Source organism: Zootoca vivipara, chromosome 15 (assembly GCF_963506605.1).
Source record: "Zootoca vivipara chromosome 15, rZooViv1.1, whole genome shotgun sequence".
NCBI lineage: Eukaryota > Metazoa > Chordata > Lepidosauria > Squamata > Lacertidae > Zootoca > Zootoca vivipara.
In genome coordinates, this window is record NC_083290.1 from 35,566,571 (window position 1) to 35,586,244 (window position 19,674).

Consider the following 19,674-nt stretch of genomic DNA (forward strand, 5'->3'; position numbering starts at 1 on the left):
GCTCAGTATTGTCCACACTGACTGGCAGCACTTCTCCAGGTTTTCAAGCAAGGAGACTTTCCCAGCCCTAAAGATGCCAAGAACTGAACCTGGGACCTTCTGCATGCAAAGCCAATGCTCTACCACTGAGCTGTGACCCTCCTCCTAAAAGGTCTTACGAAAGGAATTCAGCAATGGACACCCCTGAAAAGTTTCCGTTCTCATGTTTATCCAAAGTCTGTAATACACTCCTGCTCTTACCTTGAGCTTCCTTCTGGCATTGAACTTTTTCAGACACTCTACGGTTTCCTGTCTGTGCATCATGGAGGCCACTGTTGAACGTTGCTGTGAAAAAAAAAGTAAAATTGAGGTCAATGTGTGCAAAGTCAGGACATAAATCTAGGAAGGAAAGGGAAAAAAAGTAGCAAAAACGGTAGGGAAGAGAATATTGAGATATGCACTGGAGTTTAATTCCCGCAGAACCGCTCAGACACACCTACATTGCTCTTGTATGTGTGATTCTGTATGAAATTAAGGCCTGTGCATTACCACAGAACATAACTGTGATGCAGGCTGGATCTGCTGGACAACAGCAGTCCTGTCAATAAAAACCCAGGCTATTATATCTATCGAGGATCTGGATCCTGTGGCTGCTATATGTAGCTCTTTTGGCCAACTTGTGAAAGTATATTCAAAAGTTGGGAGTCGGATATCAAACCTGATGTGCGGTTTTACAGATGAGGTTGATGCAGAACCTTTGCCCAGAACAGGTCCACCCATGGAAGCGTCTTACAGATCAGAAAGAAGCTGCTACCCTTCAAAGGCTGTTGCATTCCATCTCCATTGTCCCTGACCATTGGCCAGCCATGCTGGTTGTGGTTGATGGAAGGTGGGAGTCCAATAACATTCAGAGGGCCACAGGTTACCCATCCCTGCTATAGACAATGCTGGGCATCTGTCAAAGCACCCCACATTACTTACAATCCTTATCATTTTTTTTGCTACCACACGCAGCCTTAGAAAGCATACTGCGATCTCTAAGGAAATTAAATAAGGTGACTTCAGAGCCTCTTAACTATTCAGCCCTGAAGGAGCAAGTGAATTGTTGGTTATCAACAAGACAGGAGCATCAGTGACACTTACACAGACCCATGGATGTTTCAGAGCTTCGTGAGCTGTGATTCTCTTTGCTGGATTGATGGTTAACATCTGGTTTATGAGGTTTTTTGCTTCGGGAGTGACTGTGTCCCACTCAGGAGAAGGAAACTGAGGATTAGAAGGCATTACACGAAGGTTATGGTCGAGGACACATCAGTATCAAAGGAGGAGAACGCTACCATCCAACAGGCTAGCATTTATTTTCAAACCCCTAAAGCAGCCAAATGCATCAGGGAGGGGTCCAGTTGCCCAGATTCCGCCCTATCAGATTGGTCCCATAATCTGGTTTATCTGACCCGTAGGAGGCCCTTAGAGCAGCAGGCATGAAGTGTACTTTTTACACAATACACAATTTGAAAGCATATTGGCTCAGAGGCATCAGAAAGAAATGCAAGTGTTCCTAGCTTCTGTTAAGAGGAAACAGCCTTAAAACTAGAGTGCATGTGACTCCTAGCATGTTGCTCTGCTCCTTTGGTTCCCATCAGATTAATGCCTAGGAAGAGGATTGTGCCATGAGGAGCATCATGCCAACAATGTAATGAAAAACAGAAAGGAAGGAACCATTACTCACATCGTAGGCTCCGGCCTTAATCTGTTGGTACAGCTTGTGCTGATCCTCATCCCAGAAAGGCGGGTACCCAACCAATAAGATGTATAAAATAACACCTAGGGAAAAATAGGGGAGAGCAGCAACTTTAGAATCAAGTAGACCTAAACCCTGCATTGCATACTGTAAGAGGGTAGGCTTACAGGGAACAGCCACCCCTCATCAAATCCAGTTCTTCGAAAGGCTCTGACAACAGCGGAGGGGCAGGAGACAGGAAGGGGGAAATGAGCGGAGAGGGGCAGGGCTCAGGCAGCATCCAGGAGCACTGCCTACAGCCTGTGATACCAGCAAGGGAAGAGGGGCCAGCAGAGGGGCGTCCTTTCAAATTCACCCCGGAACTGAGGCGATCAGCGGCTCGCAAACGCAGGGGGTGGAGATTTGGGGTCCCCAAACTACTCTGCTGGGGGAGGAGTCGTAAAGCGCCATTGGGAGAATCTGATGATACTGAGTAGACATGTTTTCATGAAGCTCTTGCACTCATAGCTGCCAAGTTCGGGCCTGAGAAATAAGGGACTGGACCGGAAGTAGCAGACCGGAAGTAGCGCTGCCGCCATTTTGGAACTGGGCAGAGCATGCTCAGAAGCTACTTTGGATGCTGCTCTGCCCAGTTCCAAAATGGCCACCGCACCACAATAAACCGGGAAGAAACAAAAAATTACGTTTTTTCGGCTGCAAACAGCTGGAAAAACGGGGGTTTCCCGGGGAATACGGGAGACTTGGCAGCTATGCTTGCACTGTAAATAATATTCACCATAAAAGTCTTAAAGACAAGATGGTTTGGAGTGTCGTTGCCAGCAACCTCCCTGACACATACTCCTACCATTCAGGCACAATGGAGTAGGAGGAAGGAAAAGTGGAAATACACACATTTCCTCTGTTTGAAAACAAAGTTATACAATCCTGAATCTTCTCATCCTGATGCCCATCTTACAGAGAAGCCTGTGTAGTGGAAGGAAAGGGTGTAGCCCCCAGTTTGGTATGGGCTAGCAATGGTCTCCGAGGTTCTTCAGTGACTGACACCCAGGGATAGAGTAGATGCATTGCTTGCAGTAGGTCCCAGGTACAATCCCTAGCTTCTCCAGACCAGGGAAGGCTCCTGTCTGAAACCCTACAGAGCTGCTACCAGTCAAAAAATAAAAGGATTGAGCTAAATCAGGGATGAGGAGCCCATGCCCCTCCAGTGTGTTGGGACTACAATTCTCATTAACCCTAGCCATTGGACATGCCAGCTGGGGCTGAAGGAATCCAGCAACATCTGGAGGGATACAGTTTATCCATCCTTGAGCTACATGGCCACATAGCCTGACTTGGTATAAGGCAGCTTCCTAGGTTCAGTTGCATTGTACTTTCAAGGGTGTACAGATGAAGTACATGAGAATCTTTTGGTTGCTACCTAGTGAAAGACCTTGCCAGCGCTACAGCATGAGTCCCTTCAGATGTCATTTATATTGTGCATTCATGATTTGTGCTCATGATGCTATCAGGGCAGTCACAATCTATGTAAATACCAAGTGCAGTTTGAGATAGTCTTGTAAATGTATCCTTCTGAAAGCAAGACTGGCAGTCAACTAATATCTACAAAATAATACCTATAAAATCCGATCTAATACAAATAGGAGGGTTCAATGGTGAGAACGGTCCCAACCATCCTATGCTAGGAGTCAAGGACCCACCAAGACCTCTCTGAAGGAAAGTCAATGCTTTTGGGCTCTGAGGGCACCACTTTTTTTTAAAAAAAGGAGGGCTATTCACATTTACTACAGGATTGTCACATCGGAAATGGTCTACCCCACCTGCTTACTAGGTTGATCAAAGTGTTAAGCTTCCTCTCTCACTTGCACTGATAGCTGTTACTACAAAATTAATTTAAAAAGTAATGGAGAGAGGGGGAGAAAGAGTGTTTGGAGAAACTCAGCAACCCCAAATTCAAGGTAAAGCAACTGAGATGACCAAGTCATCTAGTGCATTGGTCTTCCATCAGTTGGGTCAGAGAAACCGACTACTGGGTCACAGTCAGATTTAAAGTGGGTCACAACAAAAATACTATAAAGGGAGAAATCAAGAAATGAGGTCTCATATGCATGTTTGGGTCAAAGGTGTGTCCCACGTCTGAAAAGGCTGAAGACCTTTTCTAGACCATTGGAGCTGCAACTAGTTCACACCAGCAGCAATATATATATATGTAAATGTAAAAATTAAAGTGACTATCTTTCTAATGCAGTTTTTAGTAGTTTTGTTGTTTTTAGTACTGTGGTGTTTTATTATGCTGTGAGCCACCATGACAGTTCTAAAAATGAGGCAGAATATAAACCAAAGTACCCATAGATAAGAACAAGGAATACGCAAATGTTTTGGCTAAAGGTGGTCCCAGATCTGAAAATCTACACCCAGGGCTACTTTCTCTAAAGACCCATCTTCCGTAGCTTACATATCAATTCTTTGCTTGTGACAGGCTTTTTCTGGATTGTGCAAGCTGAACTGTAGCTGGATGGTACTAGGTTAATAGGTTATATTGGAAATCCCCATTGCAATGCCATGCTTGTACTACCCTGTGGAAGAGCAGAGCCTTACCACATGCCCAGATATCCACAGGTTTGCCATAAGCTTCTTTGCGTAGAACTTCAGGAGAGAGATAGCCAGGAGTGCCTGCAAAGCCTGGGGGAGAAAGCAAAAATTGCCAACATGTGAGTTTGCACAGCTCCTGAGTCAGCAAAGCAAACTGAGAAAGGGGAAGGGGAGCGACTCCATCCAGCACTCACCAAACCAGGCCTGCTGGTCTCCTTGCACCTCAATCGCCAAGCCAAAGTCTGCCAACTTCACTGCCGCTCCTTTGCATTTGCTGGCCAGAAGCAGGTTCTCCGGCTGTCATGGTGACCCAATTTGACACAGGTGCCATTTTTAATTGAGTAATGTAATGGTTTTGGTTTGGTTAAAAGTAAAAAAAGGAGGAAGGAGAGGAGAAAGAAACAGAAAGAAAACAACAACAACAAACAGTTTGCAGAAGCCGATTAGAAATTTGCAATCAATCCACCTCCCCCCCCCAAAAAGTGAAATATTGAAAAAAAGAGACAAGCTATTATATAGAGACACCCCTGTCCCATAGCCAGGATAAGCAGGAGAATATTTTCCGGCAGGGCAGCCTTGTGTGAACTGCTATTGGGAGAGCTGGAAAGGTTTACATCATGACTGGCCAGTTCTGCTGGTTCCGAGGTTGGTTTTATTATATATTCTATAATGCACTGTTGTGCCTCTTAGGCTGTGACCCTGTACATACAGCTGGGAATAAACTCCACTGAGCTGACATGCAAGGGACTGCATTGTCAGTGGGATAGCATTTCCCCCTGTACTGTACGATGGACTCCTCTCAAGAGGTCATTCTAAACCAGAGCACAATGTTTATTGTCAATGGCACTTACCAGGAATTGTGGGGAAATACCCAATAGATTCAGGTGCCCAAGGCTATTGCAAAGGGGAACATAGAAACAGTTTAGTCCCTTTTATTACACACCAGGATTGACCTCAAGGCCAATCCAGCTGAGTACAGAAAACCAGTTTAGTTTAGTTTTTAATGAGTTTGAGTCAGGAAAGGCAAATTGATCTCTGTGGTTAAATCTGGGACTGATGAAATGTCCTGTAGATAGAGTCCTAGATGCGAACATAGCACTCTTGATTAGAAGAATGCACAATCTTGGTTCACAGTATAGCAGTGGCTTTCATCCCTCATGGTGTAAAACTGGCCAGTACCTGACACCTCCTAAAGCAGAGCTTTCCAAACTTTTCACGCTGGTGGCACAGTTTTTAGACATACATAATTTGTGACGTAGTAATTCAGTTTTACTAGCAAACCGACGGGCTGCTCGCTCCCTTTCTAGCCCCAGGAGGAGCACGGGGAGCGTTCACACTAACGTGTCGTGACACACTGTTTGGAAAGCTCTGTCCTAAAGCCTAGCCTTTTGAGACCCACCCAAAGTCCTAATCAATTCACTTTAAAAAGAAAACAGCAGATACTAAAAAGGTGAAGAGGACTCTAGACACCAGGCACTGCCAAAAACAAGTGACCTGATGATTTGGGATAGAGGTTTTGGCTCCAGAAAGAAAATCTCTGGGGAAGACTCAGTAGGTACGTTTTGCTCACCATATTTGGGATTGTTAAGAAATCTCCTATCAGGTGAGACTAGCTAGGGATCCCGAGGATGCTTTTCCCTATAGCTTGTAGCTTCGCCTGCCTGAGTCATCTGCAGCCATTTAGCTCTAAGGGCCCCCTGACTGCCATTCCTCTACTTTCTGCTTGCATCATATTGTGACTGGGGATCTGTAGCTTTGTCTATAAAGGGCTGAGCTGCCCTGCAGCAGGGAGTTGCAATAAGTGCTCTTCCATTCTTCCAATTCTATCTAGTTGCTCCGATTTTGACTGTAGAAGTGCAGATATACCTATTGTTGTTATTATTAGTTTTAAAAAATCAGGTCCAATGAAGCTAAGGAAACATATCAATGCAATATAAATTGTGCTCTTGTGGTTTTCTAGTTTCCAGCTTGTAAACTGACGACAATGCAACAGACAACATTCTATCCACCAAGCATGCACAAGACAGGGCTCCCCTCCATTCCATCCTTTGTGTGGACCTTTTGGCTCCATCTGCTGATATTCATTAAGTTATGCTTTGCGTCACATTTCCTCTGGTATCTCCCAAGATTGTGATCTAGAGACTTCCAGACAGATCTGCTGGGAACCAGCAGAGACAAAAAGAAGTTGCTAGTTAAAATATTCCCTAGGAATCTTTGGCAATGTTACAAACAATACAAGTGGGGAGTGTGCGCTAGCTCTGGCAACGAATTAGAGAAAAGCCGTGGCTGCCAATATGTGAACATGCATCTTTGTGCAAAGGCCATGCCCTGCACATTGTGCACATTTCTCCTTAATTGCTTTATGAAGAACACTATAGCGAAGAAACCTTGGGAGAGTAAAAGTAGCCTAGATCCTCCAAAAGCATCAACCCATCATGGCAATTTTCAAATGGGAAGCAGTATGAATTCCTAAGGAGCAGGTCCCACTGAATACAGTGGGGCTTACTTCCCTGTTAACATGCTCACGCTGCCCAGCAAATAATCTACCTGACACAACATCCATCTTTTTTGACTGGGCAACCTGGAAAGAATAATTATAGCTAGGAAATCCCAAATGGAAGTCTCTCATAAAACTGGAATCTAGAGGTAAAAGGTGACACACTGAGGCTTTTATTTTACTCCAGTTTTCTTTGTCTGTGTGTGAAGACAACACCTTTATTCAAAGACAAGTCTTACCCTGGCAATAGTTGTTGATAACTTCCAGATCCTATCTTCTCAAGATAGTCTATCACTAAGGACCCCGTTCCAGTCATCTTATCACTGAGACACAGCAGATTATTCAATGATACTTCTACAACCTTTGCCTTTACCAATCTGATACCTTCCAGACATTTCAGACAGCCAAACAGCCCCATCCAACACTGTCCTGTTGGCAGAGGCTGATGGGGGTTGTAGTCCAAAATACCTGGAAGGCATTCTGCTGATGAAAGCTCCACTACTGAGCTGGGGTAAGGGACTTATTTCCACCAAAGGGATATATTCTCCATCCCAGTGTCACTGTATCTGGTCAGTATCACTTCTCATTCTAAGGGTTTCAGCTACACTACTCATCAGTGGGGACATATTCAAGCTGCAGTGGCTGCATTAAACCACCTTCCCACCCAAGGGCCTCCAATGCCATAGCCAAGCTTCAATTAATATGAAGGTCCCAATGCATACTATAAATCCAACTGCAAGAGTCAGTCATAAGGCTCCCTGATGCTATACCACTATTCAGTGTTCAAAACTCCTATTGTTCTAGGCACAGGGAATTCCATTAGCGCGAGCAGTTTCTGAGCTCTGGGTGCAGTACTGCACCTAAGATTTCAGATTAAAACTGCAGAGTGGAAGGAAAGGAGGAGGTTTTTCTGCCTCCTCACTTCCAGCTACTCTCCGAAGACTGGAGAAGAGGCCCTCTTAAGAATATTTGGGGGGTGGGCTAGACCATGTGAAAAATGAACATTTTAGCTGCAGTTCATTCATTTTCAGCTTTGTATTCGTGTTATATAAAGTGTACCTAGACATTCCGTTGTTATGCCTATACATAACCTAGGTTTAAGGTGCCATTTAGCGCTTAGCTTTCATATCTCAGTTTCTAATACTGCCACTAGTTTCTTGGCCCGATTTACAAGAAATACCAAATTAGATGGATCGATAGATGTAGGAAAGCAATTCCACCATTTATTCTCCAGTAACAAAGAATGCATTCCAGAAGGACCATCTTAGTTGCTATTTTTAATATTATTATCTATTTATACTATTTATCACAGCAATAAAGCATGGCTCTACATACCAGAAATTAGCACCCTCACCATGATACCAAACAGTTCCATTTGTGAAGACTGGCTCACACAGTACAAGGTAGAGATCATGATACTAAATGGTCCTGGTCCAATATCCCTGGAAGGCTGTCTTCTTCCCTATCAGGCCTGGTTCAGGGTCCTCAGTGCAACTTTGTGAAGCAATGTACAGTCAACATTGTGAGCAATGCTCACTGAAACTCATACAGCCACTTGTACTGTTGACTACTCAAGTTTGAAAGCAATCAAATGTCAATTAAGCCCACAAAATCTTCCTTGGCCAAAATTCTGATGTGCTCAAGTATTTTTTTGGTCTTTATTCATTCGCTTAGCTATTAATCTAGCTCTCTGCAAAAGGCTAGGAAATAAATTAAGGCATTCAACCAGCACAATTTAAATACATTCACCTACAACTCTAAACACATATAATTGGCAGCTCCATTATAAACAAAAGAATTCACCTCTGAATAAATGTACGGTATGTATGATTTGGGTGACAAGCTTTCTTACAGCACATGCTAGCAGCAGAGGAAATTATCAGCTAAACAGCCATCCAGTTCTTCTTATTTGATACATAGGGATTACACACCTAAATAGCAGTTTAATGATGACTAGTATATAGTCTCATTGAGTCATATATGTAGACAGTTTCTGCCCTGATTCTCCACACAGTTTTAACAAATTGCTTTTGAACTCCAGGTTTTACATTTCCAAAGGATGAGCACCCATTGTTTCTTCAGCCCATTAACACTTGGTGTAACCTGCAGTCTAGTTAAATGGCATCTCATTCACAAAGGCTTATGGAGAAAGACTGCCTTATTCTATCTGTAAACTGTGTATCAGTTGTATGAACACAATGAGTCAGTGAGACTGTGCTTCCTCGTATATCAGCATGATGCAATAACATTTAAGTATACACATCTGTAGTCTGCCTTCGCCTAAAACAAGTAGCAAAAAAGAATAATTAAATCTGGATCCAAGGCTTTATTTAATTGCAAAGCATCAGATGAACCTACCCCAGTAGTTACGGTACACTAAATCAAAGAGAATGTACCCTTTGTAGCAAAGGGCTAGTACAAGAGGAAATCTAATCATGTTGTTAGTATTCATTAACCATTTCTCCTACAGCAGTGACAAGGAATCTGTGTCATTTCAATGTCCTGCTGGACTCCAACTCCCATCATCCCTGACTGTTGGCCATGCTGGTTGGGGCTGATGGTAGCTGGAGTCTGACAACATATAGAGGGCCACAGATTCCCCATCCCTGCCTTACAGATTACCATAGATGTGTGTTTATCGCCAGTACTCCATTTCAGCCAAATATTATAGGCAAGAGCCCTGTTCCATGGAATAACAGGTGCTCAGTTGCAAATTGTACAATCCCATGTGCAAGAACAGGGCAAGAGGCCCACCAATAACCACAGGACTAGCCCATGCATGAAATTCTGGTTTAAAATCTGATGGACTTCATTTCAAAACTGGTTAGAGAAAATATTTATAGTAACCAAGAATCAGAAGACCTTCCACATTGCTGCTACTAATGTAATGTCATACACTAGTCCCAAGAACATCTTTTCAGCAGCAGAGCACTTAGCAATGGGCCTTCATGCTTAAGTAACATTGCCCAAAGTTCTGGGTACATTTTTTTTTAATGGACACATAAAAAAACAACTTTCCTCTGTCAGATGTTAGGTAGTTTCAGGCAAAACATTGTTGGGCAATTTTGAAAAGAAAGCCATCTCAAGGAAAGGGCAATGTGCAAATGAGCCAAATAAGAACTTTGTGAATTGGTGAGCCCCAAAATGATGCATAAAGGAATCAGGCATCGTTTGTGTTAAGCAGAAACTTAAACTATTAACACATAACTTGTCAAATTTCTGTCCCAAGGCCCAATATGAAAAGTATCAGCAAATGCAGTGGAATTGGAGTGAGAGGGGAAGCCCAGGATCTTTCTAAGTGCCAACAGAAACACCACACTACTTTTCAGCAAGTAGCGCTCGAGTACATATTGCACACACAGACACAGAGTTGTTATCGTAAATGTTCCCCGTTATCTCATTGCCACTCTAACAAACACAGGCATTGCTGAACCTCAACTGTCCATTACACTCGTCGAAACAGGATCTCTTTATAACACTCCATGGCTCCAGGCCCAGAGTGTTGCAAAGAGACCAGACAGGGAGCGAACAAACAGAGAATGAGAATCCAATACGGTTAAGTCACAGTGAACAAATAATTTGCACACATTTAAACCAGACATAATGCATGCAAACATCTGGAGAGATGTTATATCTTGTTTCATCTACTGCTCATGTTGGAGCCCTTGCCCCAGACACCCACCATGGGAGGAGAAAAAGTTTGGAAATGGTTGAGGGTGGGAGGATGAGTGGCTAAAAGGAAAGCGGAAAAAAGGCAGGGAGCAGTTGGGGAACCGAATGAATCATTTATTGAAAAGCATTGCAATTCGGCTGTCCTAGACCCTACCATGTCGCCCTGGACTGCCACCTGACAGCTGCCCAGAAATCAGCTCAGATTAGCTAAACAATAGTAAGGGGTGGGAGAAACACTTCGCCATGCAGTAGGATAAACACAAAAAGGCTTTCTTTGCAAGGGACTACATACATGCCAATATTATGAGGGCAACCTCAAAACAGTCAGGCACTATTTTGGACTATAACTGGGATTACAAAAGATTTGGGAGTAAAAGAATTAGGAATGGTTGGTAGCACTTGCTCAGGCAGGGGTGCCACTGGAATAGAAATGAACAGCCCCAGGTACATTAATAGACTATTTTAAAGCAAGTGAAGTCCTTTGTTAAGGACAATTCCTTTTGGGTTCCTTCCTGTGCTTCTTGGAGGGAGGGAGCTGCAGGTTGTTTCCCCACCCCCACCCCACGGAGCTGTTCTATAGTGAGCAAAAGAAATCAGTTAGCTGTGTGAACGGACAAGGGCCAACAAGCACTCATGCATGCTACGTCCTTGGGCCATTGCAGTCAAAGACACGTAAACTCCTCTCCTAACCCCTGAAATGAGAACTTTCCGAACGAGCCCCGCTCAAAAGTGCTCCACTTGTCTTTTGCCTCTACGTTATGGGTGCAGTTTGTGAGTTTACCACCGTGTGGCAATAAACTCTTGACTAAATGCTGCCTCCAACCAAGCAACCATCTCTGCAGTGCCACTACGGTAGAAAAGTTCAGCTCTGCAAAACTGTGGTAAGCACCAACAGCACTATTACAACAGAGCAGAAAGCTGAATAAACAGTGTGTCTGACTCAGACCTTATGACCACGTCTAGAGGGGGTTAAAAATAAGGGGGCAGTTTTTTCTTTGTTAAGATGACAGGCATCACCAGGTGTACAAAATACTGTTCCCCAACGGTCAGCCATGCCCGGGGAAGAATCACAGCAAAAGCTACAGTACATATGCAGGTATCATTAAGCTGATTTCTGATTGGGCTGTCACAGGGATGTCCTAATCCATCGTCAAGCAGTACATCACTGCTTTCCATTGGTCTGATTACTAGAGGATCCTGCAACAGGATTTTTAGGAAATTTGGTCTGAACAACTCAGAACTGATCCGCTTCTTTTAAAAAAAAACATGCAAAGATACAAAGACGGACAGACGGACAGAGCAGTGGGGAAGAAAACTCACCTTGAGGTCTCTGTGGACGACCCCCATTTGGTGGCAATGGAGAACAGCCTCCAGGATCTGCTGGATGCAATGACTGCATGCAAACACCAGGGGGCGTGTTAGTTCACGGTGAGTGGTAAGAACCACACAGGCTGGTGGGGTGGGGTGGGAATAATGGGGGGAGAAGTAAGGAAAGGGAAAACGGAAGAGGAGAAGAAGGACAAGGAAAGGGAGGAAAGGGAAAATGGAAAATAAAGGAATCTGACTCCCTCTCTGTTCAGGTTCTAATTGCAAAAAGAAGAGAAACCCCCAAGTTACAGATGCAAACTCTGGGAAAGTGAGAATAGGACTGCAGAATGATGAATTGCCCCTCACCTCGGTCTGGGAGAGCTAAAATGCAAGGACTCAAGACAGATAGGAAATCTGACAGCCAGGGGACAAGTTACAAAGCAGGTGAAGAAGGAGCACCAGAGGTGTCGTTGCTGAACTAAAGGAAGGCAAAGGAACGGAACTTCTATGGAGGGTCACAGGAAGTTTGTCATCTCTGCCCTCAAACTCCCATCACCTTCCACAACCCTGTTCTGGAGCTGCAGGCCACCTATTCAGGTTTGACGTCAGCACTCAGCACCTTGGGACCGCTGCCAGGAGACCTCCACCCGACAGGGCCTGCCATTGCAAAGGTTTGCCCTGGGTCCTTGTAACTAGGTGCACCAGGAACTCAAGCCTTTATAATTTCATACAGCGTCCCCAATGTAGCATAATTCTTCCGCATTATGTGAAATTAGGTCTAATTTCCACCACAAGGGCACTTCCATCAAAGGCCTCCTCAAATCTGGAGCGGGCTTGGCACCAAATCCACTTACGCTCAAACAGAATTCATCAAAGGTTTCAAATTAGTTTGACTGAGTCGGCTGCTTATATCCTTTGTCAACTCAACGGTGGTCCATGGGCAATTATAAATATTCCTATATTCAAACGTAATGACCAACGTAGCAGTCACTGCTTTTTATTTTCATCTGGCAGAGGCGGCAGAAGTGTGTCCAACTATGGATTATTGTACTTTTTGTGACTTATTACCGCATGGCAGGAAGGAGAGAGAGCTGCAAAAGCCCAGCCCAATAATGCTACCTGGAACATTAAATGTTCAGTACGTCCCTTAAAAGAAACAAAGAAGTACTTGGAACACCTCTGTGATAATCCCCTTTCCCCATTACATGGCTTGAGAAGATCTCAGGAGTTTGTGAAGCATGATGAATTCTAAAAGACCATGATGTAGTCATTGGCCATTCTAGAGCAAGTAGAAGACTTGGTCATGTGCAAGTTTGATTTCATAAATGTGAATGCTCAGGAACAACAAGAAGTCCAAACATTCACTGAAGGGCTTACCGAAATCTATCCTCTCTCTAATCACACATTTCCATTTCTTAGATGGTATAGCCATGTGCCCTACTTTACATGGGACAGCCCTCAACTTGAAGGGGTGTCTGATCCAAGTCTGGTTTAGAGGTAAGAATCCTAAGACAGCAAGAAGAGCCCTGAAGTTGCCCATCAACCGTTACCACCTGAACAGCAGATTGAGCTGGCACATAAACTACCTGGTCACAGTCTTAGGTGAAGATTTACTATATTTCTACTTAAACTATAGTACAGTGGTACCTCTACTTACGAATGTTTCTACTTACGAATGGTGCTCCGTCCGCCATCTTGGATGCGGTTTAGATAGGATTTTTTCTACTTACGAATTTTTTCTCCAAATGCATTCCTATGGGATTCGACTTACAATTTTTTTTCTACTTACAAATGTGCGTTTGGAACGCATTAAATTCGTAAGTAGAGGTACCACTGTAATTGCTTCCCAGTTTACATCTATACATATTAAGTAGCGTAGGAAAATGGTATGCCAATCAGTGTCCTTTTTTGGCAATGCAGTTCCACTTTCCACTTTCCACTTTCTAATATGAAAGTGGCCATCCTAGTACGGTACTTTCCTGCATAGATCCAAGCAGACGTTGTGTACAACAACACTCTTGGCCCTGCTAAGGAAGGCAATCAACCAATTATCACCGCCATTAACAAGTTCACAAGCAACCATTTAAGCAACACCAGAAGCAGCCGCTTCTAAGGCTTGGCTCACATCTAAGCTCCCCAAATATGCCCCCTCTCTACTTGTTCATCAGTATCTCTTTGAGAGATACATTCTCCTCCCAGAGGCCAAAACAGACAAGCATTTTAAGGATCCATCACTTCGACTTGGCTCCAGAGTTTGGCAGGGCCCTGGGCATGTCGCCCTGAGTGTCCCTCCCAGCACCCGGGTGCCTACTGCCACGTGGGCTCTCCAGCAGCAGTGGTGCGACAGTCACCAGCCTCCTCCCTTGCTCATAAGACTGGGGAGAGGGGAAGGGCACCTGCATAAAGGGGGCAGGCAAGGTGTCAACCCAGGTGGCCTTGCTGGGGCACATAGGCCCCAGCAAATGAACCATATCCCATACTGCTCTGGAGGGTTCCCTGAACCCTCAGGAACAACTATTTGGGAGGTGCAGGTGGGTTTTTCTGGGGTGGTAGTGGTGAATATTAGATACCCTGACTTGCAACCAAGAGTAAGCACCGTCCACTAATGTGAAACCACCAAATAAACCCACAGTGTTTATAGCCCAAAGACATTTGGAGAGTTTCTTAGAAGTTTGCAGAAATCCTGTTCTATCTGGATGAAGCTCTGAGCCCATGGCAGAGTCTAAGGTAAATCTGAAGAAAACCTCCAGCCTATTTGTAGTCCTCTTGAATGTGATAAGGCAATACCGTAGTGCTAGCTTCACAGATAAGCTAAGGTGCGGTGTGGGGTTACAGCTAGATACGTATCTGAAAGCATAGTTGTAGCGGGAAGTAGGGGGAGATAGTTAGGCACGATTATCAGCAGCAAATGCTGTCCTCATACACACATTTGCCAAAACTGTTTCAGCTCTATGTGATGTTCCACACATTACGCAACAGCAAACTTTACATCTTTAGGTATACACATAAAATATACTGTGTGCCCATCTAAAAATGAAGCAGTCCCAGTTCAGGGTAATCCATGTGTGATATGGGTCCCTGATAATAAGTGATTATTCCCTCCTGCACATCGCTAATGTACTGAAAATGATTATCCCTAAAGAACTGAACGAACAAGCTGATCTCAGCAGAGCGCCCTTGAATCCTGTTGACCTTCAACGCAGTGTAAAAGCTCATCTGTCTCCACAGAATTCTGACACAGAAAGAGAATAATCACCCAATGGACAAAAAAGAGAGATCATTTTAAGAATAAAATGGATAATGCCGATGCTATACCTCATAGCTTTCTTTATGCACATAGATTTATCTACATCACTGACTACTGCAACAAAGAATGCATTTTAAACTGGGGCATCGCTTAAGACAGCACTGGGGAACCTGTGGACCTCCAGATGTTGCTTGACTGCAACTCCCATAATCCCTGATCATAGGCCATGTTGGGTGGGGTTGATGGGAGCTGAAGCTCAAAATCATCTCGGGGGTCATAGGTTCCTCATCCATGCTGTAAGATATGAATTATTTACCTGCCCTACAGAAGGAATAGTACTGTCATGTTTGGGTGAGGACATTAAAAATCTGGATTCCAATTCCTTTCAGTCTACAAATGAATGAACTAATTTTGTTTTATATCCTAAGCTGCAGACACCAATTGGATTGCCACTAATAAAAATGGAAACCAAACAAGCAACTTCTACATGGATCAGGCACAACAATCCTGCTTTCATGTGGGAAATGATGGGTCCCTTTAAGGCAGGCATGTCAAACCTGCGGCCCTCCAGATGTTTTGGCCTACAACTCCCATGATCCCTAGCTAGCAGGACCAGTGGTTGGGGAAGATGGGAATTGTAGTCCAAAACATCTGGAGGGCCGCAGGTTTGACAAGCCTGCTTTAAGGCATTTGCTCATTGTACCCTTAACATATTGCTGCTAGTGGTATGCATGACAAGAGTTCCTGGCTCATTCTTAAATAATCTGGTTTTGCCTATATGCAACACACTTTCATACTGTGCACTGATCAGTTCTGAATATGTTGCTCCTTGTTGGAGGTGTGCAAATGTCATATGAACAAAGTATTTTAATTCAATGTTATCCTACCAGCACTTCCCATCCTCCCAAAAACAATATGGCAGAAGAGGGCCGTTTCATTTGACCTCATTTATATGTGTTAATTCATAAATCTGTTATATTTCAGCACTGATTTGTGATTTTAAAAATCTACACAAAAATCCACATATAAATGCATATTTAAATAATTGTTTTTGGAAAGAAACCTAATAAAATTATTTTTTAAAAAATATTTTTATTGCTTTCATTATATATACTGTTTTACACTTCTACTTTTCATCTATACATTATCATCATATACAAACTATACATACCACAGTTTAAGCATTCCAAATCAAACTATAGATACTATAAACATTCCAAATCCATATCTGTCCAACTTTTCTCCTTTTTACTCCTAGGAGTTGGCTCCAATTCTACTTTCATCTGTCTTCTTTTATCATTTTTATCTTTCATGTTATTTTCCCACTGTTCAGGTTATTCTCATTTTTCCAAATGTTTTAGATTTTAGTTGTTGTTCAAATATATAGGTGCTTCTTTTGGTGCTACTTATTTTGTATTTTTATATTTACTGTTCATATTTCAATATTAAATACTCTTGAATTTTTGGTATTTCCTTGTCTTCAATCCATTAAATCATATTTCCGAAGCCCAATAAAATTTTCTTTGTAATTTCTAGAAACCTAATAAAATTCACGCTTCTAAGCATATTTTCTCTCTAAATACACATTTCAAAATTTATTTAATGTTTTTTGAGCCAGCAACTGCATCACTGCGCAGAGATGTACGACATCTAAAGAATATGGTAACTACATTCTGATCAGCACATCATTACCGATAGTTCAGGAACTGTGGATCAAGTCAGTTCACAGCACAATTCACACAAATCTAATTCCTTAAGTACCCTAATATCTAGACTCAACCGACATTGCTCCTATTAGCAAGACTTGGTGATAAGCTGTATTTTATTGACTTCAAATCGTAACAGCCATCATCCCTAAGACAAGAAAAGACCCTGTAAGTACTGTAGTTGACTAATATAGCTGAAAAGTCTTTCCCAAAGCCCTACTGTGAGGCCCAGGGCCCTTTGATGGCTGCCAAAACTTCAACACACTGATAAGACCTACCACTGCCAACAAGTGCCCTAAATCTGTGAGCTACTATTTCTCATTTCCCACAACACCCCGGCACAAAATTGCTCTGGAACACTATGGGAAATTTAAAATGGCAGTGCACTGCCACTGCTAAAGACCACCAAACATGAGGCAGCCTCCAAATATAAGGCCATTTGTCCTTTATTTGCAGTGCGGTCTTATCCAAGTCTCGTTTAAAGGTAAAGAATCGTAAGAAGGAAGGAGAGCAGAAGGGACCTTGAAGTTGCCCGTCAAAAGGTCATCTGGAAAACAGTCTGAGCAAGTTACTGATCACTCATTGTCTGTTCCCTTTTGGTGAGGTGTCTTGTATTTTCTGGGACGCAATCAGAAGGTCGGCGGTTCGAATCCCTGTGATGGGGTGAGCTCCCATTGCTCAGTCCCTGCTCCTGCCAACCTAGCAGTTCGAAAGCATGTCAAAGTGCAAGTAGATAAATAGGTACTGCTCCAGCGGGAAGGTAAACAGCGTTTCCGTGCGCTGCTCTGGTTTCGCCAGAAGTGGCTTAGTCATGCTGGCCACATGACCTGGAATAACTTTCTGCGGACATACGCCGGCTCCCTCAGCCAGTAAAGTGAGATGAGCGCCGCAACCCCAGAGTCGTTCGCGACTGGACTTAACTGTCAGGGGTCCTTTACCTTTGCTTTTATTCTATTTTCTATTCATTGGAAGTTATAGTATTTTGTATCTATACCAAAATTTGCACCTATAGATATAAGTTAGCATGTGCACATTTTGTGCATCTATTTTTCTGGTGCTACGTTTGCTTTTCGTTTGGTGATGGAACGTTGCTCAGAACTCCCTCGATCCAAGAGTTGAACCCTACCTACTGGGAATGTCACTGCATATGGACAAGAATTTTTCCTCAATAGTGGAAAAGTGGGTACATACTCAGTGGGTTCACAGCGACTTGATTGCACCAATTTATCTGTCTTGAAATTGAGGGGGTGGGCAGCCATATCCATTGGGCGTCCATAAGGAGCATTTGCTTGACATTATCACCCGATGTGCATTTAGGTGGAGAACATATATCTACCAATAGAATGGCCAGGAAAGTCCCCAGAGACACAGCTGTGATGAGGGACACTAATTTGTAGGCTTTCCGACTGCATGGTGATAAATCCTACAGTAGCTGCCTCAAAAGCCACACACTATACAAGATGTACCTTGTCCAGAGAAAATGGAGATCAGCTCATGAATGGCCTTCTTAGCGTCACCACTTCTTCCAGTTATAAATATGTATCAAAATACACACACCCTCTTCATCCCACAAGCATTCTCTGAAAGAAAATAGCCAACCTTTTATCACTCTCTGAGCACCAAGATTCTGAACACGGCTCCGAGTAGTAAAAGGGTGCTAATGCATTTTGCACTTTCTGCTCCTTCAAAATATTGTTCCCCTTTAAGCGTTGTTTTTATTTATCTTATGCTGCTTTGTGTGGTTTCATGCTGACTTTACACTAATTTTTGTGCTGTTGCAGCTTTCCTATTGACTTATTCAGTTGCTAATTTGATTGTATAGTTATTTCAATCTGTTATCACCTAGAGAACGTGGTTAATTGGGCAATTTATAAATGCCAAAATAAACAAATAAATGGGGTCACTTTTCCAAATCAGCCTGCTTACATGTCCAGATCTTATTTATAGGCCTTCTTCCAGGTGCCCAGACACTTAAGGTGAAATATGTGGAAATGTTGGAGTGAGTCTTCTCACTGGGGGTGCCCCAGGTATAGAATGAGATCCCCAGAGAAATTCACCTGGTACATGTTTTCTTAACATTTCGGTGTTATACAAAAACCCTTTTAAAAAAACAAATACTTTTCCAGGTCTTTTAATACATTTACTCCCTTTAAATTCAGTTCCAAACTGTTTTTACATGCTTCTTCTATTTCTTATGTGATTTCAATGCTGTTGTGTTTTATTGATTGCATTTATATTTTACTGTGTTGAAAGCCTTGCTTGGGGGGGGGCTGAATGGTGGGCTATCGTTTTCTAATCTAAATAAATAATCCACATTAAGTGCTCTTGAATGTCCACCATTAGTCTGGGTACCGAGAGACATCACATTTACTTCCTACGATGAGGAAGGCAAACTAGGGTGGCCACATGTCTTACTTTACAAGAGATAGTATTTGGAGATGTCCTCTTAGGGATGAAGAACTCTAAGAAAGGAGCAGAGTAGACACCTTCCAATAGTTAGAAACAAGACAGCAGGAACAAAGGCTCACAGTCATCACCACTAAGGTAAGAAGTATTATATTTCATTTTTAATTGTAGGAATTATTTCCAAATTTGCACCTATCTATATAAATTAGCATATGGCACTTTTATGAAAACATGCCTTTTGTCGATGTTTGTGGTCATTCCAAGGCAAATGCTTGTGTTCTACCATGGCTCCCCCCTTCCAAAGAGTACACCCTTCTTCCTTCCTCTTCCATGTAGCAGAAATACTGCGCTGGCTCAAACCTGGCAAAAACTCTGGGTGGCTGAACCAGCCAGTGCTAGCTGCCTGCCTGCTTTCTCCAGAACAAGACTGAGGGCTCTGTCCCTTCTCATTAGTATTTTTAAGGTATCCTGGTTCAGCTGCTCCTGTTGCCAAGCTGTTGTCTTGGTTGCTACGCTTATGCATGTGCTA

At 43.2% G+C, this 19,674-nt stretch overlaps 1 protein-coding gene across 18 annotated transcripts in view; it reads right to left on the minus strand.

The window, feature by feature from the left end:
- The window catches only part of CAMK2B (calcium/calmodulin dependent protein kinase II beta), a 200,017-nt gene that overhangs the window by 60,316 nt on the left and 120,027 nt on the right, over positions 1 to 19,674 (minus strand). For 12 of the 18 annotated variants that reach the window (XM_035139078.2, XM_035139083.2, XM_035139080.2 and 9 more), the window contains 6 exons: positions 11,799 to 11,871; positions 4,504 to 4,606; positions 4,316 to 4,399; positions 1,709 to 1,803; positions 1,123 to 1,245; positions 241 to 324 (listed from right to left, as the gene is read on the minus strand). In XM_035139078.2, the coding sequence (XP_034994969.2) occupies positions 241 to 324; positions 1,123 to 1,245; positions 1,709 to 1,803; positions 4,316 to 4,399; positions 4,504 to 4,606; positions 11,799 to 11,871 (562 nt within the window). The remainder of the gene's footprint in view (positions 1 to 240; positions 325 to 1,122; positions 1,246 to 1,708; positions 1,804 to 4,315; positions 4,400 to 4,503; positions 4,607 to 11,798; positions 11,872 to 19,674) is intronic. The other 6 variants (XM_035139077.2, XM_035139082.2, XM_035139079.2 and 3 more) reach the window with 1 other exon arrangement.